This window comes from Lepus europaeus, chromosome 19 (assembly GCF_033115175.1).
Source record: "Lepus europaeus isolate LE1 chromosome 19, mLepTim1.pri, whole genome shotgun sequence".
In the NCBI taxonomy this organism is placed as follows: Eukaryota; Metazoa; Chordata; class Mammalia; order Lagomorpha; family Leporidae; genus Lepus; species Lepus europaeus.
The window spans coordinates 9,992,244-10,017,039 of record NC_084845.1 but is presented as its reverse complement, the minus strand read 5'-3'; the positions used below and the strand labels follow the sequence as shown (position 1 = coordinate 10,017,039).

Genomic DNA, 24,796 nt, shown 5'->3' with positions numbered 1-24,796 from the left:
CAGCGCAGCCGGGCGCAGCTACACAGGGCCCGGGCCGCACGGAATTCCGGAAGCTGAGGTCCCAGAGCTCCGCGCAGTCCTAGGCATGCGCCCTTCGGGAGGGCGGGCGGGGGAATTCTGGGAAATGTAGTCCTGGGCGCCGGGTCGTCTCGGCCACTTCCGCCCCGAGGCGCCGGCGCCAGCCATCTTTCCCGTGGTTGCGGCGACGCGGGGCGGCTCCCCGGCGGCGTTTGCGACTTCACCGCCCGGCGCTCGAGGCCGGCGGCTCACAGCCTCTCGTATTCGATGACACGGGAGGAGCGGCCGAGCGCGGAGGTTTGACGGGCGAGGGCGCCACGTTGGGGGCGTAGCGGCTGGGGGCGGGCCCGCTCGTGCTCGGCGGGGTTTGAGGGCCTCCCGACCGTGCACCTGTCAGCCAGCCCTGCCGCTTGGTCCGTGTCGCACGGGGCAAGTTGGTTACCCGCTCCGTGCCTTCACTCCGCTGTCCTGTAGCAGGAAAAGTAATGCCTTGCTAATGTTCAGAGAGGAGAAAACGAGATGGTACAAAAGGGTTCAAAGCTGGCCTGCGGGTTGGTACCGATGGTGATCGAATTTTCGGAGAAGCGCCCAGTTCTCAGAAGTGATGGTAGGTAGGCACTAATTGCTGAGTTCTCCTACCTTAAGGATGAGGAAACCGGGGCTCCAGGAACACGACGTGGCCGCCCGTGGTCCCCCGGCTGCTCAGAGGCCGGGCAGTCCGAGGCCGGACTGTGGGTTCTTCTTGGGCTGCAATCAGGGGAGACTAGGTTGGGACTTTCGGTGGGGACCTGGAGGAGGAGGAGGAGGAGGTTTGAGCTGTTCCATTAGGCACAAAAAATAACTTTCTGCACTGTTTCCTAGAAGTAAGATCATGGACAATTCAGAAAACATGAAAATGTCTTAAACATTTTAATGAACCGTAGCCTAGGGATGTGAAGATAACGAATACTCGTGTTTTAGTGCCTTCTGTGTGTATTTCGGTTTGCTAGAGGCTGTTTTCTTTGGAACTGATAGAATACTGCAGTGCAGATTGGTACACAAATCAGGATTGGCACACCAAGATCTTCTGATGTAGCTCTTCTGCGGGGGTAGGTAGGGGAGGGGCAGGAGTGTGGATTTCTTTTTTTTTTTTTTTAAATAGAAAACTTTCATTTAATAAATATAAATTTCAAAAGCACAACTTTGGGATTATAGCAGTTCTTCCCCCCATAACCACCCTGCCACCCGCAAACCATCCCAACTCCTACTCCCTCTCGCATCTCATTCTTCATTAAGATTCATTTGTAATTAGCTTTATATAAGGAAGGTCAACTCTATCCTGAGTAAAGATTTCAACAGTTTGCACCCCCACAGACACACAAAGTATAAAGTACTGTTTGAAGATTGGTTTGACCGTTAATTCTCATAGTTCAACACATTAAAGACAGAGATCCTACATGGGGAGCAAGTGCACAGTGACTTCTGATGTTGATTTAACAATTGACACTCTTATTTACGATGTCAGTAATCACCCAAGGCTCTTGTCATGAGCTGCCAAGCCTCTTGAGTTCACAAACTCTTATTATTTAATTTTTTTTAATTTTTGACAGAGTGGATAGTGAGAGAGAGAAAGAGAGAAAGGTCTTCTTTTGCCGTTGGTTCACCATCCAGTGGCCGCTGTGGCTGGCGCACCACACTGATCCGAAGGCAGGAGCCAGGTACTTATCCTGGTCTCCCATGGGGTGCAGGGCCCAAGGACTTGGGCCATCCTCCACTGCACTCCCGGGCCATAGCAGAGAGCTGGCCTGGAAGAGGAGCAACCGGGACAGAATCCAGCACCCCGACCGGGACTAGAACCCAGTGTGCTGGCACCGCAAGGCGGAGGATTAGCCTGTTGAGCCACGGCGCTGGCCTCGAACTCTTACTATTTAGACAAGGCTATAATCAAAGTGGAAGTTCTCTCCTGCCTTCAGAGAAAGGTACCTCTTTTTTGATGGCCCCTTCTTTCCTCCGAGATCTCACAGAGATTTTTAGTTTAGGTCATTTTCTGCTACAGTGTCTTGGCTTTCCATGTCTGAGAAACTCTCATGGGCTCTTTAGCCAGATCCAAATGCTTTAAGGGCTGATTCTGAGGCCAGAGTGCTGTTCAGGACATCTGCCATTCTATGAGTCTGCTGTGTATCCCACTTCCCATGTTCGATCGTTCTCTCCTTTTTAATTCTATCAATTATTATTAGCAGACACCGGTCTTATTTAGGTGATCCCTTTGACACTTAATCTTATCTTTATGATCAGTTGTGAACTTAAACTGATCCCTTTAACTAGTAAGGTGGCATCGGTACCTGCCAACTTAATGGGATTTGGATTCCCATGGCAAGTTTTTAACTTTGCCTTTAGCGGTAAGTCTGAGGGCGCGTGCGCCAAACTGTACATCCCCTCCCTCTCTTATTCCCACTCTTATTTTTAACAGGGATCAACTTTCAGTTGGGTTTAAACATCTAAGAATAATTCTGTGTTAATTAAAGAGTTCAATCAATGGTATTAAGCAGAAAAAGAAAATACTAAAAAGAATAAAGTAGTAAGCTGTTCTTCACCAGTCAGGACAAGGGCTGACCAAGTCATTGCTTCTCATAGTGTCAGTTTCACTTCTACAGGTTTCCTTTTAGCTGCTCAGTTAGTTGTCACAGATCAGGGAAAACATATATTTGTCCCTTTGGACTGGCTTATTTCACCCAGCATTATGTTTTCCAGATTCCTCCATTTTGTTGCAAATGACCAGATGTCATTTTTTACCACTGTGTAGTATTCCATAGAATACATATCCCATAATTTCTTTATCTGGTCTTCTGTTGATGGGCATTTAGGTTGATTCCATGTCTTAGCTATTATGAATTGAGCTGTAATAAACATTGAGGTACAAATAGTTCTTTTATTTGCCAATTTAATTTCCCTTGGCTAAATTCCGAGGAGTGGGATGGCTGGGTTATATTGTAGGGTTATATTCAGGTTTCTGAGGAGTCTCCAAACTGTCTTCCATAGTGGCTTTACCAGTTTGCATTCCCACCAACAGTGGATTAGTGTGCCTTTTTCCCCACATCCTCGCCAGCATCTATTGTTGGTAGATTTCTGAATGTGAGCCATTCTAACCGGGATGAGGTGAAACCTTATTGTGGTTTTTTTTTTTTTTTATTTTTGACAGGCAGAGTGGACAGTGAGAGAGAGACAGAGAGAAAGGTCTTCCTTTTGCCGTTGGTTCACCCTCCAATGGCCACCACGGTAGCGCGCTGCGGCCAGCGCACCGCGCTGTTCCGATGGCAGGAGCCAGGTGCTTATCCTGGTCTCCCATGCGGGTGCAGGGCCCAAGGACTTGGGCCATCCTCCACTGCACTCCCTGGCCACAGCAGAGAGCTGGCCTGGAAGAGGGGCAACCGGGACAGGATCGGTGCCCCGACTGGGACTAGAACCCGGTGTGCCAGCGCCGCAAGGCAGAGGATTAGCCTGTTGAGCCACGGCGCCGGCCACCTTATTGTGGTTTTGATTTGCATTGCCCAGATGGCTAGTGACCCTGAACATTTTTTCATGTGTCTGTTGGCCGTTTGGATTTCCTTTTTTGAAAAATATCTAGGTCCTTGGCCCATCTCTTAAGTGGGTTTTTTGTTTTGTTTTTGTGGAGTTTTTTGATCTCTTTGTAGATTCTGGTTATTAATTCTCTAATCAGTTGCATAATTTGCAAATATTTTCTCCCATTCTGTTGGTTGCCTCTTCACTGTCCTGTTTCTTTTGCAGTACAGAAACTTCTCAATTTGATGTAATCCCAGTTGTTAATTTTAGCTTTGACTGCCTGTGCCTCTAGAGTTTTTTCCAAGAAGTCTTTGCCTGTGCCTATATCTTGCAGGGTTTCTCCGATGTTCTCTATTTTATGGTGTTGGGTCATAGATTTAGATCTTTAATCCATGTTGGGTGGATTTTTGTGTAAGGTGTAAGGTAGGGGTCTTGCTTCATACTTCTGCATGTGGAAATCCAGTTTTCCCAGCACCATTTGTTGAATAGACTATCCTTACTCCAGGGATTGTTTTTAGCTCCTTGATCAAATATAAGTTGGTTGTAGATGTTTGGATTGATTTCTGGTGTTTCTATCCTGTTCCATCGGTCTGTCCATCTACTTTTGTACCAGTACCAGGCTGTTTTGATTATAACTGCCCTGTAGTATGACTTGAAATCTTGTGATGCCTCCGGCTCTGTTTTTGTTGTCCAAGATTGTTTTAGCTATTCGAGGTCTCCTGTGTTTCCATATGCATTTCAGCATCATTTTTTCCAGATCTGAGAAGAATGTCCTTGGTATTTTGATTGATATCCAATTGAATCTGTAAATTGCTTTTGGAAGAATGGATATTTTGATGATATTGATTCTTCCAATCTATGAATATGGAAGAAATTTCCATTTTGGGGGATCCTCTTCTATTTCTTTCTTTAAAGTTTTGTAATTCTCATCATAGAGATGTTTGACATCCTTGGTTAAGTTTATTCCAAGATATTTGATTTTTTTTTTTTTTAGCTATTGTGAATTGGATTGATCATAGAAGTTCTTTCTCAGCCGTGGCATTGTCTGTGTATACAAAGGCTGTTGATTTTTATGTATTAATTTTATATCCTGCTACTTGACCATACTCTTCTGTGAGTTCCAGTAGTTCTCTTAGTGGAGTTCTTTGGATTCATTCAATATGATGCTGGCCATGGGTTTGTCATAAATTGCCTTGATTGTGTTGAGGAACGTCCCTTCTATACCCAATTTGCTTAGAGTTCTCATCATGAAAGGGTGTTGTATTTTATCATATGTTTTCTTTGCATCTATTGAGATAATCATATGGTTTTTCTTCTGCAGTCTGTTAATGTGGCGTATCACATCGATTGATTTGCAAACGCTGAACCATCCCTGCATCCCAGGGATAAATCCCACTTGGTCTGGGTGGCTGCTCTTTCTGATGTGGGGGCCAGGAGTGTGCATTTCAACATGATGAGTTTGAGATGCTCAGGACACGCCTACCTGGGTGGTAGATGCTGGATGGTTACCCTGATCTGGCCAGACTGGAATCCTGCTCAATCCCATGATTTCACCCCCAGCCGCCAGGTAAACACTGTCAGCCAGCACGTGTCCTTGCAGAATCTTCATGTGAGCAGGAGTCAGCAGACAGAGCAAGTCTGGAGTCAAAATGGGGGGAATTGTAAGTCATGAGGACGTATTTCTCTCATCTTCGGGGAGTAGATTCATCTCTCTCTTATGCTGAAGGCTTCTGTGTGAAGGGGAGATCAACTGCTGTTTCTGTTCATTAATGTCAGATATTACTGCGTAACCATCGTCATTATGGTCATTTTTATTTCTGTTATTCCTAGGACGCTTTACTGATTTCTCTGATTTTTTCTTTATATGTATTCATATGTGTGGAGTGCATCAGTGCAGAGCGCAGGGGTCACATCAGGGTAGTTGGCGTATGTGTCACCTCAAACATTTATCATTTCTGTGTGGGGAACATTCAGAATCCTCTCCACTGTTTTGAAATCGGATAGTTGTGGCTGTACTACAATTAATAGTTATCCTATTGTGCTATAGAACATTAGAGCTTTTTACTTCATATAATTTTAAACTTACAGAAAAGTTGGAAAAAGTAGTATAAGAAAATCTCATTTACTCTTACCCCAGATTCAGCAATTGTTTATATTTTGCCTTTCAAGCAATACCAGGAGTATACCTGTAACCAGAGTTACTTTTGTTTTAGTTTGCTAAAGCCAGGAAGCCCACACAGGCAGGGAACCAGGCACGGATGGATGGGAAGAGGAGCTGGTTCTTGAAGGGAACTGAAGTGGACATAGTTTTTGGCAGTGAGGATTGGTTCTGGATTTGATGCCATCAAGAAGCAGAAGCAATACGGTGACTGAATGTTGTAAACTTTCACATAAGAGATGAGAGGAGCAAACCGAGGCCGGATCTGGTGTTGAAGTAGTCACTGCTGTTAGCAGGAAGAGGCCATTATCTGCTTCTCTTTGTCCTGTGTTTGTCCCTCTGTTACAGCCACACGATCGCTGCTTCCAGTGCTTTTAGTATTTTTATAGCATATTGGGAAGTTGTTAGTTCAGAGACCGCCCTGGCTTTAGGTTTATTTGACACTTGTTCATAGTTAAATTGTATTATCAGCAGAGATGCCCCAGAGGTGGTGAGGTGGCCTGCTCGGTGCATCACGGGAGGAGCTGAACATTGCTACGTTGCTTTGTGGGTTTGTGCCACTGTGGTCAGCTTTGCTTTCCTGGTTAAGATGCCCGCCATGTTAGCAGTAAGTACTGGGAAACTATGGAGCTACCTTATTTGTCACCAAACTTATACCAGCTTTTAACATCCTTGATAACTTCCTGATTGTGTTTCATTCTAACCGGTTAGTCTGCATGTTCCGTAGTAGGAGCTTTCTCTTCCCACCCACTTATTTATTACGCATTCCCGAATTAATAACGGTGTGGAGTTAGAGTGGCGGTCCTGTCACGTCAGTTAGGTAGGGACTGTCAGACTTGGGTTTCTATTTCCGTATGGTAGGCTTTGCTGGTTTCTTGGCTTCCATGCATATGAATCAAAAGGTTGCTTCCTGCTGAAAAAGAAACATCACACATTCTTAGATCTTTTTTCAAAAGTTGTCCAGGACAATGTAGTCGAGGTAGCAAATGCTCAGAAGACAACCAGAGGGTTTCAGAACCTGTAAGAGGCTCCACACGACAGAAAGCAGCTTGTGACCCGCAGCATTCTGCGGGCAGAAATCACATTTTTCAGGATGACTCCAGCTGTAGGTGTCATCAAACACATGGTACTCTGGGAGCTTTCTGCCTCCCCGCCTCCGTGAGGTGCCCGAGTCACCCCACCGCAGCCCATGAGGTGCTGCCGTCCCCCCACCGCAGTCCCTGAGGTGCCCAAGTCACCCCCACCGCTGTCCGTGAGGTGGCCGCCGTCCCCCACTGCAGTCCCTGAGGTGGCCGCCGTCCCCCTACCGCAGTCCCTGAGGTGCCCGAGTCACCCCCACCGCAGTCCCTGAGGTGCCCGCCGTCCCCCACTGCAGTCCCTGAGGTGCCGCCGTCCCCCCACCACAGTCCCTGAGGTGGCCGCCGTCCCCCACTGCAGTCCCTGAGGTGCCCGCCGTCCCCCCTCCCTGCAGTCCCTGAGGTGCCCGCCGTCCCCCCACCGCAGTTCATGAGGTCCCCACCATCCCCCTCCCAGCCTCCCCTCACGCACACCTGACCGGGCGAGGCAGGCACGTTAATCTCTTCAGGGTGGCCCGGCCGGTGAGTTGCCAGGCCAAGGTTTCAGCCATTGTGTCAATGAAGGACCCCAAATCTGGGGATCCAACGCGCTCGGGTGGTCGGCCAAAAACCCAACCTCCAGACCAGAAGATGCAAGAGCAAGAGGATTTTTATTAGGCGTTTGCGCAAACGGGCTCCCCAGCGCCACAGGCGGTGGAGAGAGAGAGAGAGCGTGTGTGTGTGTGTGTGTGTGTGTACGTGCGCGCACGCGCAAGCGAGCCCGAGCAGGGGTTACAGCAGTTTTTAAAGACAGTAGCCACCTGATTAACATATGTATGCAGGGCGTTTGGTGATTAGCTATTTTGAAGGGCAAACTCTTGTTCCGATTTTAGCGAGGGAAGGGGTAAGTTTATACAATGGTCACAGAACCTTATTGCAACTCTTTTCCGGACTCCTGCAAGTGTTATCGCATGAGACAGTTACACAGAGCAGTTTCCCAAGGCAGTTTCCCAAGGTTATTCTGCAGGCAGGTGGAGACACAGTTATCTTAAGGCATGTCTACTGTCAGCAGCCAAACTTTTTAACCCTTTACTATAATATTATTTTAATATTTACTTTTAGCAGGGGTCTTACAGTGTCAGCCCCAGGGTCTGCTGTTCCATCGTCCTGCCCGGCAGAGGGGCTGCTACTGTGTTGGTGGTGGAGCCACCGGGTGTGGCTGGGCAGGGGGTCCCTGAGCTGTGGTGGGTGAGGGGCGTGGGATCCCCCCGTGGATCTGCCCCCAGGACTGGGCTCTGGCGGTGGGTGAGGGGTGTGGGATCCCCCCGTGGATCTGCCCCCAGGACTGGGCTCGGGCGGTGGGTGAGGGGCGTGGGATCCCCCCGTGGATCTGCCCCCAGGACTGGGCTCTGGCGGTGGGTGAGGGGCGTGGGATCCCCCCGTGGATCTGCCCCCAGGACTGGGCTCCGGCGTACGCTCACTTCCGCTTTCTCCCGCCTTTCCTGGTTCTGCCTTGCTAGGACTCTGCAGGCCCCGGGAGGAAGAACAGAGCGAACATGTCCCAGGTGCGTGGAGGGCCTTGCTCACTGCTACGACCCCGTTTTGGTACTCAGAGAACGGACACCAGTTGTCTCTTTGAGGGGGAGTCAAGGCCGTGGGGGACGTGTTGTGGGTGCCAGGCTCTTACTTTGTTCCTTTTACATTTAACTGGTTTTGGTTCTATTTTATCATTTTTAACTTTACAAATAAAAGCCAAAATTGATAGAAGTAATAGGCTTCTACTACTTTCTTGCTTATAAACCAGTGGCTTTTATATTTCTGTAATCTCTTTATTGTATGTATTCATACTTATAAATTTGTATTCATAACAGATACAATTTTAAATTGTGCTTTACATTTAATATTATATAATGACATTTTAAAAACATCTCTTATTTATTTATTGAGAGGCACACAGAGAGAGTGAGAAAGGGACAGACAGAGCTGCCATCTGCTGGTTCCCTCCCAGACATGGGCAATGGTCAGGGCTGGGTGAGGTTGAAGCCAGGAGCTGGGAACCCATCCCCTGTCTCCCGTGTGGTGGCAGTGACTGAGCAGGGTGACCCGTCACCTGCTGCCTTCCAGGCTAAGCATTAGCAGGAAGCTGGAATTGAAGGTGGAGCCAGGACTTGAAACCAGGTGTTCCACTCCAGGGTGCAGTGTCCCTCCCTGGTGTCTCAGTCACTAAACCTAACGTTGGCTTTTAATTGCTATATCATATGCTTATCAAATTTGTGTGCCCGATTTTTAAGCTAAATGTGTAGACATTTAGGTTAGTTTAGGACTTTTACTATTTTAGGAACTACATTGACAGTTTTCTTGCATTTAATATCTTCTGAAAAGAATTTTTGAACATACTGCCCTTTGTTTTCCTCAGTATAACCCTTTGTTTTCTTTAACATACTGGATATTCAGAATGGAAAAGGTATGTTTCCTACGTGGGACCTCACATTTTTTAATAGAGTATTCAGGTATGACACAGGACATCGGATTTAACTGCTGGTTCACGCAGGAAGAAAACTGTTGTCACAAGTTTTCTCTACAAAGATTAGAGTGTGTCTTCCTCATGTCTGAGTCTTTCCCTATTTTTTTTTTTTTTTGACAGGCAGAGTGGACAGTGAGAGAGAGACAGAGAGAAAGGTCTTCCTTTTGCCGTTGGTTCACCCTCCAATGGCCGCCGCGGTAGGCGCGCTGCGGCCAGCGCACCGCGCTGATCCGATGGCAGGAGCCAGGTGCTTCTCCTGGTCTCCCATGGGGTGCAGGGCCCAAGCACTTGGGCCATCCTCCACTGCACTCCCTGGCCACAGCAGAGAGCTGGCCTGGAAGAGGGGCAACCGGGACAGGATCCGTGCCCCAACCGGGACTAGAACCCGGTGTGCCGGCGCTGCAAGGCAGAGGATTAGCCTAGTGAGCCGCGGCGCCGGCCTGAGTCTTTCCCTATTTAAAAGGCAGAGTTACAGAGAAAGAGAGGGAGAGACAGAGAGTTTGTCCATCTGCTGGTTCACTCCCCAAATGGCCACACCAGCCAGGGCTGGGCTCCTAGATCCAGGAGCTTCTTCCAGGTCTCCCATGTGGTGCAGGGGCCCAAGCACGTGGGCCATCTTCCATGCTTTCCCAGGCGCATTAGCAGGGAGCTGGATCAGAAATGGATATGAGATGCCGGGGTTGGAGCTGGTTGCTTTACCCACTATACCACAATGCCAGTCTCCTTTTGCAAATTTTTCTTAAAAATATCAAAATAAGGGGCCGGTGCCATAGCGCAGTAGGTTAATCCTCGGCCTGCGGCACCAGCATCCCGCATGGGCGCCAGTTCTGGTCCCGGCTGCCCCTCTTCCAGTCCAGCTCTCTGCTGTGGCCTGGGAAAGCAGTGGAGGGTGGCCCAGGTCCTTGGACCCCTGTACCCACATGGGAGACCGGAGGGAGGCACCTGGCTCCTGGCTTCGGATCGGCATGGCTCCGGCTGGAGTGGCCATTTGCGGGGTGAACCAACAGAAGAAAGACCTTTCTCTCTGTCTGTCCCTCTCACTGTGGCTCTACCTGTCAAATAAAATAAATACAATCTTTTAAACAAATCAAAATAATATGTGACTTGAGTTAAAAAGTCTCATGTGCTTAGAGGATGTACCTGGCATGTGCATGCTGCCACTGTATTTTCACCTCAGCAGCTGTGTGAGGAGGTACTCACCTTCCTATTCATTTTGAACATGAAGAAAAAGGGTTGTGAAAAATAAGGAGCCTGCTCAAGTTCACATGAAAACCAGGGATCTGGGGTCAGGTCGTGCGTGTTAGTGAAAAGCAGAGACAGGAAGAAAGTCTTTCATTCAGAGAACCGTTGTGTTCTTTTGGTGATTTCCATGTATAATACTGCTCCTCACCTGGATTTCACCTCCGTGGGCATGCGCTTGTGGAAGTATCATGTGTCTGGGGAAACTGACAGCGTTGATTGAAAGGTAAAGCTTTTTGGCTCAGGATGCAGCAGTGGGGAGTTTGCTTCTAGCGGTACTCATGGAGAGTACCAAGTAAATAGTCACAGCTTGCTTTTCCATGGCAGCACTTTTGGTGAGGCTGAGGAAAATCCGTGCATGGCACTGGTGAGATAGAAGGAAAGTGGCTGGGAAATCTTCCACAGCTGGCACCGGATCCCAGGCAACTCGCCTCCTTCCTGCCTGCCGTGTTAGTGCTGGCTGTCTCCAGGTGGACACTGGTTGTAAGATCGGGGTCGTGTTTGTTGCAGGAGGCGGTGACGTTCAAGGATGTGGCTGTGGCCTTCACTGAGGAGGAGCTGGGGCTGCTGGACCCTGCCCAGAGGAAGCTGTACCAGGATGTGATGGTGGAGAACTTCCGGAACCTGCTGTCCGTGGGTGAGGACGGCCCCCCTCTAGAGTATCTTTGTAACCTTGGGGTGTAAGGCTTTGGGGCTCTTGACATGGTTCCCTGAGTGTGGATCTGACTTTGCTGATTCTGCCAGGATGCAGAGACAGGTGCTTCTGGTCTTTCTGATTTCCCAGATGCTTTTCATTTGTGTTTTGTAAAAGAACCGTAAATGGACAGAATACTGCCCTGGCTTACCTGTACTTCTTCAGGGTTCACTCCTGTCCCATGAGTGAACTATAAAACCAACTTTCTGAACCCTACCAGCGACTTTTTAGGAAATAAAAGAGAAGACATCAGAGCTCCTTAAGAATACAGAGGCATTGCAGCAAAAACTCTGGCCCATTGCATGAGTGGAATGAGAACCAGTGGGAGGAGATTTAGTGAAAAGAGGTATTATTTAGAAATGGGTCATTCAGACTTTAGTGTTTAAAATATATTTATACAGGCTGGCGCCGTGGCTTAACAGGCTAATCCTCTGCCTTGTGGCACCAGCACACCGGGTTCTAGTCCCAATTGGGGTGCCGGATTCTACCCTGGTTGCCCCCCTTCCAGGCCAGCTCTCTGCTCTGGCCCGGGAGTGCAGTGGAGGAGTGGAGGATGGCCCAAGTCCTTGGGCCCTGCACCCGCATGGGAGACCAGGAGAAGCACCTGGCGCCTGGCTTCGGATCAGCGAGATGCGCCGGCCGCAGTGGCCATTGGAGGGTGAACCAACGGCAAAAAGGAAGACCTTTCTCTCTGTCTCTCTCTCTCACTATCCACTTTGCCTGTCAAAAAAAATATATATTTATGCATATGTATCTGGGTCATGAAATAAGTGGTGTACCTTTAGTGAATCATGATTTTAATAAAAGCTTGAAAAACATTTTTCTCCGTGTCTTGAATGTTGCAGTTGCAATTCAGATTTCCAGCCAGTTCCAGCTGCAGTGTGTTCGTTTTAAACCTGAGACTTGCATGTTCACAGGGCATCAACCTTTCCGACAAGATATCCCACACGTGCTCATGGAAAGAGAAGCGAAGCTTTGGGTGACGCAGACAGCAGTCCACAGAGAAAGAAATTTAGGTAAGAACCAAGCAGTTGGCTGGCGCCGCGGCTCACTAGGCTAATCCTCTGCCTTGCGGCACCGGCACACCGGGTTCTAGTCCCGGTCGGGGCACCGATCCTGTCCCGGTTGCCCCTCTTCCAGGCCAGCTCTCTGCTGTGGCCAGGGAGTGCAGTGGAGGATGGCCCAAGTGCTTGGGCCCTGCACCCCATGGGAGACCAGGAGAAGCACCTGGCTCCTGCCTTCGGATCAGCGCGGTGCGCCAGCCACAGCGCGCTACCGTGGTGGCCATTGGAGGGTGAACCAATGGCAAAAGGAAGACCTTTCTCTCTGTCTCCCTCTCTCACTGTCCACTCTGCCTGTCAAAAAAAAAAAAAAGATAAAAAAAAAAGAACCAAGCAGTTTTGAGTTCTTATAGTTAACTGTCCATCTGCTCTGCCTCCTGCAAGCCGTGGTGCCATTCCCTGGTGCACACTGCCAGATCTTCTCCCTGGATTATTGCCGCAGTCTTGGTACTGGTTGTCCTGCTCCCACCCTCACCCTCCTACTGTCTGTTCTCTGCCTAGCAGCCGAAATGATCCGTCGTGCTGTTGGGTCAGACTTGTGAGGCCACTACTCAGCAGTTCTCTGTGGCTCCTTTCCCACTTCATGTGGTAGTGCCCTGCAGCACCTGCTTCTCGCCCTCCACTGCCTCCCCCTCCTGTGGGGTGGGCTCCGGCCTGCTTGTGCTCACTGCCTCTCTTCAGGCCTGTCAAGGCCGCCTCTGCCCCGAAGCCCTCAGTGGGTTCTCTGTTTCATCTCTGACCCTCCTGTCCTCTTTATTTGTTCAGGTCTCTGCCTAGCTTGAATACCATACGAGAGAGCGCCCCTAACCACTCTCTTGAAGCTAAAATCTTTCCATTACTCTCAGTGTCCTACTTTAGTTTGTGTCTAAGCATTGATCATCACCTCACATAGGTTTTTCTTCACTTTTTTTTCTTTTATCACCTATGTCTCGTTATTGGAGTGTAATCTCCAAGGGTGGAGGAAGTCAGTTTCTTTCTTTTTTTTTATTTTATTATTTGACAGGTAGAGTTACAAACAGTGAGAGAAAGAGAGAAAGGTCTTCCTTCCGTTGGTTGACTCCCCAAGTAGCTGCCAGGGCCGGCGCTGAGCCGATCCGAAGCTAGGAGCCAGGTGCTTCTCCTGGTCTCCCATGCAGGTGCAGGGCCCAAACACTTGGGCCATCCTCCACTGCCCTCCTGGGCCACAGCAGAGAGCTAGACTGGAAGAGGAGCAACTGGGACTAGAACCCAGCCCATATGGGATGCCGGCGCTGCAGGTGGAGGATTAACCTAGTGAGCCACGCCCGAGGAAGTTAGTTTCTTCTCTGTATTGCTGTCTTCTCAGAATAGCCCTGGTACATGGCAGGTTGACGGCCTGTGGCCATGAAGAACCACAAGTAAATATTAGTTGAATAGATGGATAAGTTAATGGATATGAAACCTGTCTTTCAGGTTAATAGGAAGTGAGCAAATAGTTAATAGGAGGTGAGCAAATCAGAGTAAATAGGGATGTTGCAAACTATTTTTACTTAGAAACGAATTCCTAACCTAATTCTAATTTCTTACGTGCCTGATTCTGGAGGTGTGCGTGTGTGTCTGTGCATGTATGTGTATGTGTGCTGTGCTTGTCTTTACAGGTTTATTCTCATCTTAGAGAACCTCCAGTGTTGGAGGTTGTTTCACATGCTTTCCCTGTGACTTTCTTTGAGCACTTGCATTCATACATATCCAGTTAGGGAGCAGTTTTTTTGTTCTGTTTTGTTTTTTAAATGAGAATTCGTGTGCCAACTTCTTAGGCATTTGCCAACAGAAGGAAATTTCCTTATTCCATTTGTTTTTTTCAAGTCCACATCCAGATTTACATGTATGACTTTAGAAGGCATTTCATGTTAGAACATCGTTATTGGGGCTGCAGGTCAAGCTGCCATCTACGGTGCCAGCATCCCAAATGGGAGCCAGTTTGAGACCCAGCTGCTCCACTCCTTTTACTTATTTATCCATTCATTCATTCATTCATTTATTTGACAGATAGAATTAGACAGAGAGACAGAGAGAAAGGTCTTCCCTCTGTTGGTTCACCCCCGAAATGGCCACTATGGCCAGAACTACGCCGATCCAAAGCCAGGAGCCAGGTGCTTTCTCCTAGTCTCCCATGCGGGTGCAGGGGCCCAAGCACAACTATTGAATGTATTCACTCATAGTCTAAATTTATCAGTTTGGAAAGCTTATTAAAGGCAAGTGTACCTGCATCACAAAATCATCCATTCTTTGCTTTCAAACAGCATTTTCATTGGCCTCTGAATTTTAACTCTTACTTGGGAAAGGAAACTCATTAGAGAGACAGTCCAAAAGCCGCAGGAAGATCCAGTGTGTGGGACTTCATGGTTTCCTCTCACCCCAGAAGATCCTTGGCAAATTTCATTTTTCTCCTCAGCCTTACTCTTCTCTGTGTACCCCTGCCTCAGTTGCAGCTTTTCAACTGCTCAGCTAAATTGCACTTTCCGATTCTTTGTTGGTATCTTTGTTGTAAAAGCTCATTTTCTTCTGTGACTTGGCTCAAGCTTAAGGTTGGATTTGAAGTTACGGGGAGTCCTGGAAACCATACTGGGACTCATCTATGTGTGTGCTGATTGAGAACCTGCTAACCCACCAGGAGCTGTTCCCAATAGCGTTACAAAACTAACTACCATAGAATCTCTCTCTCTACTTATGTTGTGTTAAGGTAGGAAAGACATGTCATATTTTAAAAACAGTTTACATCGTATGTCATTACTGCCCAGCAGGCCAGCACCTAGCGGGCTACCTCTTGGTTTCTGTCATTATATAAACCAGGAAAGTTCATATATGGTGAAAAGGATAAGCTACAGCATCCCGCAGTTCATTCCATTCTCATGCAGTGTCTCAAGTGTGGAATCCTGAATATTTGAGCAAGACGTTCACTTGTCTGTATCCAAATTCTTTGTCCTTATAGGAGGGGACAGTCAGACTGAACCAAAGGCTGTTCAGGACCGAGGATCACGTGACGAGCTCTCCTGCTGGAAAGTTTGGCAACAAATAGCAGATGATTTCACCAAGAGTGAGGACTCCAAGATCAATAATTCTCAGTTCCACAAAGCTGGGGCTGGACTATCTGTTCATATTTCTGAAGCTGAACACTCTGTGCTGAATCATGAAGTATATGGTCTCAGTGGTACTGAAAATCCAGAAAGTCCAACGTCAAACACTCAGAATTCTGGGAAGAAAACTTGCCTGACTGAGTCACAGAATCACCAGAATAAATACCAGCAAATTTCTATAAAAAATAAACTGTGTCAGTATAAACAGGGCATTGACCCCAACGACTGGACTTCATATCACCACAGTGATTGTGGAGTACACAAAAGTGAAAGATTTTGTGGCCCCAGTGATCGTGGGAAAGAGAGCATGAAGATTTCAGCCTTTGATCGAAATGGTCTGAGTCACACAAGACAGAGACTTTACCAGTGTCACGGATGTGAGAAAACCGTCAGTGATCTCTCCAGCCTGGGTCTTCAGCAGCAGCTACACTCCAGAGTGACGTTTCAGCCATGTGTTGAGTGTGAAAAAGGCTTCAGTTGTAGCTCTGTTCCTCGTGTTCCTCAGAGAGTTCACAGGGGAGGAAAACACAGGTGTGACCAGTGTGGTAAGGAATTTGGTCAGAGTTCACATCTACAAAGGCATCAGGAAGTCCACGTGACAAAGAAACCGCACACACGTGAGCAGTGTGGCCAAGGCTTCCGTCGGAGGTCAGCACTTAGTGTTCATTGTAAAGTGCACACGGCAGAGAAACCTTACCCGTGTGAGCGGTGTGGGAGGGCCTTCAGCCAGCCTGCTCATCTTCAGGATCATCGGAGAGTACACACTGGGGAGAAACCATTCACCTGCGACACCTGTGGGAAGAGCTTCGGTCGGAATTCACACCTTCAGTCCCATCAGAGAGTACATACGGGAGAGAAACCATATAAGTGCGAGGACTGTGGGAAGGGCTTCATCTGCAGCTCCAATCTCTACATTCACCAGAGGGTCCACACCGGAGAAAAACCGTATAAATGCGAGGAGTGTGGTAAGGGCTTCAGTAGGCCTTCAAGTCTTCAGGCCCATCAGGGAGTCCACACTGGAGAAAAGTCATACATGTGTACCGTGTGTGGAAAAGGCTTTACTCTGAGCTCAAACCTCCAAGCCCACCAGCGAGTCCACACTGGAGAGAAGCCATACAAATGCCACGAGTGTGGGAAGGGCTTCAGGAGGAACTCCCATTACCAAGTTCACCTAGTTGTCCACACAGGAGAGAAACCTTACAAATGTGATGTGTGTGGGAAGGGCTTCAGTCAGAGCTCATACCTTCAGGTCCACCAGAAGGCCCACAGCATAGAGAAACCTTACAGGTGTGAGGAGTGCGGGCAGGGCTTCAATCAGAGCTCACGCCTTCAGACTCACCGGCTCAGCCACACTGGGGAGAAGCCCTACAAGTGTGACGAGTGCGGGAAGGGCTTCAGTCGGAGGGCAGATCTGAAGATTCATTGCAGGATCCACACGGGGGAGAAACCGTACCACTGTGAGGAGTGCGGGAAGGTGTTCCGGCAGGCCTCAAATCTTCTGGCCCATCAGAGGGTCCACAGTGGTGAGAAACCATTCAAATGTGACATCTGTGGGAAGGGCTTCGGTCGGAGTTCACACCTCCAAGCCCATCAGAAAGTGCACACGGGAGAAAAGCCCTACAGATGCGAGGCGTGTGGCAAAGGCTTCAAGTGGAGCCTGAATCTGGCCATGCACCAGCGGGTCCACACGGGCGAGAAGCCGTACAGGTGTGGGGAGTGCGGCAAGTACTTCAGTCAGGCCTCCAGCCTTCAGCTGCATCAGAGCGTCCACACTGGGGAGAAGCCGTACAGGTGCGGCGAGTGTGGCAAAGTCTTCAGTCGGTCATCACAGCTACAGTCACATCAGAGAGTGCACACGGGGGAGAAGCCGTACAGCTGTGCCGTGTGTGGGAAGACCTTCAGCTGGAGGTCCAACCTTACGATTCATCACAGAATCCACATTCGTGATAAGTCTTACAAAAGCAATAGGAGTGGTAAGGACAGAGAAACCACAGAGGAAAAAAGTTCGATAAAGTGATTTTTTTTTGGAGACTCCAGTGTCACGTGAATTCTTCCAATCATCATATCTTACAGGAAAATTATTTCATTAAAACCGGTATTTGAACCCTAGCTCCTCATATTCCAGTGGCCCATAGAGTACACAGAGGAGAGCCCTCATTACTGATGTAGGATGAGCTTCTGTCAGAACCTTGGCCTTTCTCCAGAGTTACTTGGAAGAGAAGCTTTGGGAAGGAGAGGGGTTTTAGCAGGTGTCTGACCATAGTTTCATGATGCCCAAATCAGTGTCTGATAGAATGTTAAGTCCATGGAGACAGGTGCCTTGTTCACTGTTGAGTCTGCAGCATGGCCATAAACTTCACTAGGTCTCAATAGTTGTTAGGTTAGTGAGGAGAGTGTGTAATAGGTGAAAATTGGTATTGAACATTTGTATTCAGAACAGGAAACTTGAACATAGCCTTAATAAAATGAATTCAGGGAGATAGCATTGAAATGTGGAAAGGCACTCAATTCTGCAACCTGCAATACTAGTTTGGTAAGGCCCTGCTAAATTAGCCTCTCTCCAGCCTCCTATCAGATTGGTTCCCATCTCTTTGGACTTTTTCTAGCACTTGTTGGTTTATACAGTATAGATTCAGTTACCTTTTGTGACTGTGGAGTGAAAAATGAACTTTGTGGATCTTATGTGCTACACAATTGATTATTTTTCTCAACACTGTTAAGGCAAGGTAAAGTGTCAGAATTACTAGTGACAACTTTTATTTTTGTAGATTATTAATTATTTGAAAGAGCCACAAAGAGAGGAAGACAGAGCTTCCATTCATTGGGTCACTCCCCAAATGACCACAACAGATGAGGCTGGGCCAGGTGGAAGCAAGGAGGCTGGAACTCCATCTGGGCCTCCCACATGGATGGCAGGGGACCAGTTATTTGGGCCATCTTCTGCTTTTTCAGGCACTCTGGCAGATTGCTGGATTGGAAGTGGAACAATCGGGACTCCAGCTGGCACCACAATGCCAGCCCTACAAACATTTTTTAGTCAATGTTGATCATTGTTTTCTTACTCTTTAGCTTATTGTCCACAGCTTTAGTATTTTTTTATTGTTTATTTTTGACAGGCAGAGTGGACAGTGAGAAAGAGAGAGAGAGAGAAAGGTCTTCCTTTTGCCATTGGTTCACCCTCCAATGGCCTCCGCGGCCGGCGCACCGCGCTGATCCGAAGCCAGGAGCCAGGTGCTTCTCCTGGTCTCCCATGCAGGTGCAGACCTAAGGACTTGGGCCATCCTCCACTGCACTCCCAGGCCACAGCAGAGAGCTGGCCTGGAAGAGGGACAACTGGGACAGACTCTGGCGCCCCATCCAGGACTAGAACCCGGGGTGCCGGTGCCACAAGGCGGAGGATTAGCCTAGTGAGCCGCGGCGCCGGCCACACAGCTTTAGTGTTACTTTCAAAAGTTTTAGGTAGAGGCTATATGCAGTAGATTACTTTTGTCAACTTCTCTAGTGCATAGTCTTCCTTTCCCCAGTAAGAGAAAGAATAGCAAGTTACTAGAACTTGGTGAATTTCATTAACTATCAATTGTGGGGCATCACTCACTTTCACACCTTTTCCTAGCAGTGAGAATGAAAATAGATTTCCAAGAGGAGTTCAGTATGTATCAAAATGCAAAATGCCCATTCCTGATTGGGAAATCCTAGAATAGGAATTTATAATTAGGAAATTTAAATAGGAAAGATAAGTCACACATTAGTCATGTTACTGAGTTTTGTAGAAGTGTGAAGTGAGTTATATACTTCTATAACAACGTCCATCAAAACGATGGTCAAGGGGCCTGTGGTATAGCGCTGTGCATGCCTGCAGTGTCAGCATCCCATGTGGGCGCCAGTTCGAGTCCCTGCTGACCCACTTCCAATCCAGTTCCCTGCTATGACCTGGGAAATCACCTGCGTGGGAGACCCAGAAGAAGCTCCTGGCTTCAGATCGGCGCAACTCTGGCCATTGCAGCCATCTGGGGAGTGAACCGGCGCATGGAAGACCTCTCTGTTTTTCTCTCTCTGCCTCCTTCTTTCTCTGTGTAACTCTTTCAAATAAATAAATAAATCTTAAAAAAAAAAAGATGGTCCAGACAGAAGAATGTGATGGTTTCTTTTATGAGGGTATTTGAAAATGTTCATGGGGAGATGGAATTCAAAGTAAAGTTTATTTTGATGCAAAAATTGAAATCCAGTTTCTGGATAATATGCATATTCTATGAGCTTTGCAAAGACCCCTTATGTGCATGGATTTCAAAAAATTTTTGCACCCAAATAAACTTAGGAACTTTGTTCCATTTTCCATGAAGTTTTTGAAGTACCTTTATAGTTAGGAAAGTAACCTGTTAAAGTCATGTGCGTCTGTGAGTGTGAATAGTGCCTGTGACCATGTGTGACAACCTGGCAAGGAGCATCGGAGCCGTGTGTCCACATTTAACCTGCATTTGAAAAACTGCAGTGAGCGCCGGCGCCACGGCTCAATAAGCTAATCCTCCACCTGCGGCGCTGGCACACCGGATTCTAGTCCCGGTCGGGGGTGCCAGATTCTATCCCGGTTGCCCCTCTTCCAGTCCAGCTCTCTGCTATGGCCTGGGAAGGCAGTGGAGGATGGCCCAAGTCCTTGGGTTCTGCACCCGCATGGGAGACCAGGAGAAGCACCTGGCTCCTGGCTTCGGATCAGCGTGGTGCACTGGCGCTTGGCCGCAGCGGCCATTGGAGGGTGAACCAACAGTAAAGGAAGACCTTTCTCTCTGTCTCTCTCTCACTGTCCACTCTGCCTGTCAAAAAAAAAAACCAGCAGTGAGCCTCAGTTTTACAGTAGGATACAGTGGCTTTAACAGCAAAGATACTAAAGATAAATAAAAAATGTATCAAGAGCACATTAGTCTCTTACCGTTAAGGAATCATGTCATGTGGCAAGTAAGGCCAAAATTTAAGAAATAGAACTCTGGAAATCAATTATTTTAAAAAGTATGCTTGTTTAAAGATGCAGACCCTTTGATAAATGTGACTTTGTTTGCAATCAATATATTGGAAGCTTCTTGGGGATAAAGCCATGTGGCCTAGATGATTTTCATGTAACTCCAGTGGTAAGAACTAATGCCTACTAGTTCTCGCCAGACTTGCTCACCGGGTGAGCGGATATCCTGGGGGACTGGCTTGTCCTTTCCAGTGCTCGGTCTGGGAATGTAGCGAGGCCCACACAATGGACGGCAGAGCACGTCTTCAGATGTGGGGTAAGGGAATGATGGGAAAGTTGTTCACCAAGTAACAGGGCAAGACAAATCCTGAGGACGGTGGAAAACAAGCTTTAATATTTCATAAAGATTCCCTGAGGGAAAGGTGTGACTGGAGCGGGACCAGCATGGTGACAGCTGAGCTCAATAATGGCTCAGGGTCGGGTGTGCTGCTGAACAGCCCATGGTGGACGGGGCGTCCTCGGGGAGAGAGCGGTGCAGACATGCCACGGGGCCAAGGTTCGTGAGCCATTCTACAATATACTTAGAAAAGTGGGGTTTGTTTGTTTTCTTTTAAGATGTATTTGAAAGGCAGAGTTACAGAAAGAGAACCTCTGCTGGTTCACTCCCAGCTGGAGCTGGGCCTGGGCCCAAGCTGAAGCCAGGAGTTTCTTCTGGGTCTTCCACATGGGTGCAGGGGCTCAAGCAGTTGGGTGGTCCTCTGCTGCTTTCCCAGGCGCGTTAGCAGGGAGCTGGATCAGAAGTAGAGCAGCTGGTGCCCATATGGGATGCTGGTGCTGCAGGCAATGGGTTAACCCACTACGCCAAAAGTCTGGTATTTTATCTTCAAGGTAGGCAACAACTTTGCATCCATATTTCAGTGACTCAATGAGTTGCTGAAGGCATTCCAAAGTGTGCGAGCCAACAGTGAGTCTAGAATCACTGTCCATTGTACCCACATCAATAAATCCAGCCTAATTCATCATTATGTTACTTCCACTTCAGCTCTGCGACCATATATATTTCTCAGGTTTCTCTAGATGTTAATAGTAAAAATTTCAATTTTGCTAGTCTATCATCCCTTAATGGTCATAGTTTGTACCTAATGACCCTCCCCCACTCCCCCTTACCTGTAATTAACAACAGGCAAAGAAGTCTCCAGACATTGCCAGATGTCCCCTGGGGGTGGGGGCAAAATTGCTCCCAACCAAAAACTGCTTTAGGAGAATATACAAAGCAATAGGAACGCTGGGATCCGGGAATGGATTTATCATGTAAGACCTGCTCGCCCAGCACCCTGTGTGTCTTGGAGGCTTCAGAGGGTACTTTTTTTTTTGGCCAAGAGTTTGAGAAATTGATTGGTGAGGGCTGCATTGGTGTCTTGGCTGTGTAGTGACTTTTCTGCAGACCAAGAATTAAAGAGGGAAATTCTAGCATCACACTGGGCTCTCTGAATTCAGTGAGGGTGTTGGGATCTTGGTATCCTGCAGCATCAGGGGTCAGCTGGGGGCTCGTCAGTGCTGGGCCAAGGTGAGTGTATTTCCCATAATGAGTGGAAATCCAAAGAGGTCCCTAGGAGGGGTTTATGTGGGTGCTCGTTAGGGTGTCCTGGGATGGCAATGGAGGAGGAGCGTGGTAAATGCCTGTTTGCCTTAAGTAGAAAAGCCCTCAGCTGATTCCGTACTTCCAGTGCCCATGCTCAGAGTGCCTTGAACACAGGGCAGGGCGGGTCCCCTGGAGGCAGCACCCTGATATGCCGGCCAAACTGATTTACGCTGTCGGAAACCGTCCGAGACTTCCCCGAAGTAAGTTCCAGCCCGATTTTCTGGTGGATGTGCGTTCGGTAAACGTAAACACGTGGAGCGGTTTCTGGACTCTGGAACTGAATTGGCGTTAACTCCTGGAATCTCAGATGTCACTGTGGTCAGCGGGAGTGTTCACAGAGGACAATTAGTGCGTGTTTCTGCTCAGGTTGGTATCTAGAGGTCTGAATGCATCCCCGAGCCCATCCCATGGTTATTTCCCAAGTTCTGCAGCACGGTATTGGCAATAGAAATATTCGGCAATTCTCCGAGTGCTCATATTGATTTACTAACCCGTGGAATGAGGGCTGCTTTGTTAAGAAAGGACAGGTGAGGGGCTGGCACTGTGGCTCACTTGGTTAATCCTCCTCCTGTGGTGCCCGCATCCCATATGGGCGCCGGGTTCTAGACCCGGTTGCTCCTCTTCCAGTCCAGCTCTCTGCTCTGGGCCAGGAAGGCAGTGGAGGACGGCCCAAGTGCTTGAGCGCCTGCACCCACGTGAGAGACCAGGAGGAAGCACCTGGCTTCGGATCAGCACAGCGCGCCAGCTGTGGCAGCCATTTGGAGGGTGAACCAATGGAAGGAAGACCTTTCTCTCTGTCTCTCTCTCTCTCACTGTCTAACTCTGCCTGTCAAATTAAAAAAAAAAAAGGTGAGCAGTAACTGCTTCATATGTGCCAAAATAGTAAATCCAAACCAGATCGCACTCGCGGAGGGACTGCAGAGATTAATGTCGCTCTCCCGACCCTGAGGGTCACAGGGCTCGTGATTCGCCCTGTGCCGACCATAAGGGAGTCTTGGAGAATGACATGGGATCATCTTACACTTGACTAGGAGCTCCCTGTGCACTTGCACTTCCACATGTGGTTCTGTTGATGGAGAAAATCACTTCTGCTAGCCCCTGACACGTAGCACTTTTTTCTCTATCCTTATTATACACCATCCTCCAGGGCAGCGTCAGCTTTTCCATATTTCCATGACTTACCCAAAGATTGATGATGGCCCATGGATGTAATCGGGCTACCAGTTGTTTTTACAAATACAGTTTTATTGCAATGTAGCCATGACCACTGCTTGCAGCATTGCCTGTGGGTGCTTTTGTGTTCAGATGGCAGAATTGAGTCCCTGACCACAGAGGCTGTGGGGTCTGCAAAGCCTAAAACATTTATGTGCTCTCTGGACCTGTACAGAAACACCTCCCTGACTCCTGCTTTAGTCTATTATCAATGAACATTCATTGCCACTTTATTCCACAGGAGGGTACCCTGGCCCAATACATTCTAAACAGGAAGAAGTCATTACGGTAAGCATCTTGGTTGGACCTGTGCACGAGAGGCTGGGTGCAGACATTCAGGGGCAGGCCGTCTTCACCAGACTTCCAGGCCATTCGGAAGCTGTGTTTGTCCTTTCAAGAGCTGGGACAGGCCGGCGCCGTGGCTCACTAGGCTAATCCTCCGCCTTGCGGCACCAGCATCCCGGGTTCTAGTCCCGGTGGGGGTGCTGGATTCTGTCTCGATTGCCCCTCTTCCAGGCCAGCTCTCTGCTGTGGCCCAGGAGTGCAGTGGAGGATGGCCCAAGTCCTTGGGCCCTGCACCCGCATGGGAGACCAGGATAAGCACCTGGCTCCTGGCTTTGGATCAGCGCGGTGTGCCGGCCGCAGCGCGCTGGCAGCGGCGGCCATTGGAGGGTGAACCAACGGCAAAGAAAGACCTTTCTCTCTGTCTCTCACTGTCCACTCTGCCTGTCAAAAAATTTAAAAAATAAAATTTTTTTTATTTTTTATTTTTTTTATTTTATTATTTTTTTTTTGACAGGCAGAGTGGACAGTGAGAGAGAGAGACAGAGAGAAAGGTCTTCCTTTTTGCCATTGGTTCACCCTCCAATGGCCGCCGCGGCTGGCGCGCTGCGGCCGGCGCACCGCGCTGATCCGATGGCAGGAGCCAGGTGCTTCTCCTGGTCTCCCATGGGGTGCAGGGCCCAAGCACTTGGGCCATCCTCCACTGCACTCCCTGGCCACAGCAGAGAGCTGGCCTGGAAGAGGGGCAACCGGGACAGAATCCGGTGCCCCGACCGGGACTAGAACCCGGTGTGCCGGCGCCGCAAGGCGGAGGATTAGCCTAGTGAGCCGCGGCGCCGGCCTAAAAAATAAAAATTAAAAAAAGCTGGGACAGCGACACAATGCCTCAGAGGCCTCCTTGGCAGAGTGTGTGTGTCTTCAAAAATTTTTATTGTAAAAAAACAGCATTTATCACATTAGACATTTTTTTAAAGATTAATTTATTTGAAAGGTAGAATTACAGAGACAGAGGGAGAGATAGATCCTCCATCTGCGGGTTCCCTCCCCAAATGGCTGCAACAGCCGGGCCTGGGCTGACCCGAAGCCAGGAAGCAGGAGCTTCCTGTGGGTCTCCTATGTGGGTGCAGGGGCCCAAGCACTTGGGCCATCCTCCACTGCCTTCCCAGGTGTATTAGCAGGGAGTAGGATCAGAAGTGGAGCAGCTGGGACTTGAACCTGCACCTATATGGGATGCCAGCACTGCAGGCAGTGGCTTTACCTGCTAAGCCACAGTGCCAGCCCCACATTAAATGTTTTAAAGTGTACAGTTCAGTAGTGTTAAATAC

The 24,796-nt window shown here is 48.5% G+C and overlaps 1 protein-coding gene across 8 annotated transcripts; it reads left to right on the top strand.

Annotated features, from left to right (window-relative positions):
- The first annotated feature begins 185 nt into the window (after positions 1-185).
- On the top strand, positions 186-18,521 carry LOC133747792 (zinc finger protein 226-like). 8 transcript variants are annotated; one of them, XM_062176120.1, is made up of 6 exons: positions 294-315; positions 6,191-6,323; positions 8,292-8,336; positions 11,045-11,171; positions 12,146-12,244; positions 15,240-18,521. In XM_062176120.1, exons 2-6 carry the CDS (start codon positions 6,306-6,308, stop codon positions 17,399-17,401), a joined length of 2,451 nt encoding a protein of 816 aa, XP_062032104.1. In that variant the 5' UTR covers positions 294-315; positions 6,191-6,305; the 3' UTR covers positions 17,402-18,521. The 8 variants fall into 8 exon arrangements, with proteins under 8 accessions (XP_062032101.1, XP_062032106.1, XP_062032104.1 ...); XM_062176119.1 differs by having other exon boundaries at positions 300-315; positions 5,772-6,323; XM_062176118.1 differs by lacking the exon at positions 294-315 and adding an exon at positions 648-5,125 and having other exon boundaries at positions 5,772-6,323.
- Positions 18,522-24,796: the final 6,275 nt, after the last annotated feature.

Excerpts from the sequence above, each read along its gene's own strand:
- LOC133747792 (XM_062176117.1), top strand. The coding sequence starts at position 286 with ATGACACGGGAGGAGCGGCCGAGCGCGGAG. Across the intron at positions 316-8,291 it reads AGGAGCGGCCGAGCGCGGAG|GACTCTGCAGGCCCCGGGAG; the intron begins GTTTGACGGGCG and ends CTGCCTTGCTAG. Across the intron at positions 12,245-15,239 it reads CCACAGAGAAAGAAATTTAG|GAGGGGACAGTCAGACTGAA; the intron begins GTAAGAACCAAG and ends TTGTCCTTATAG.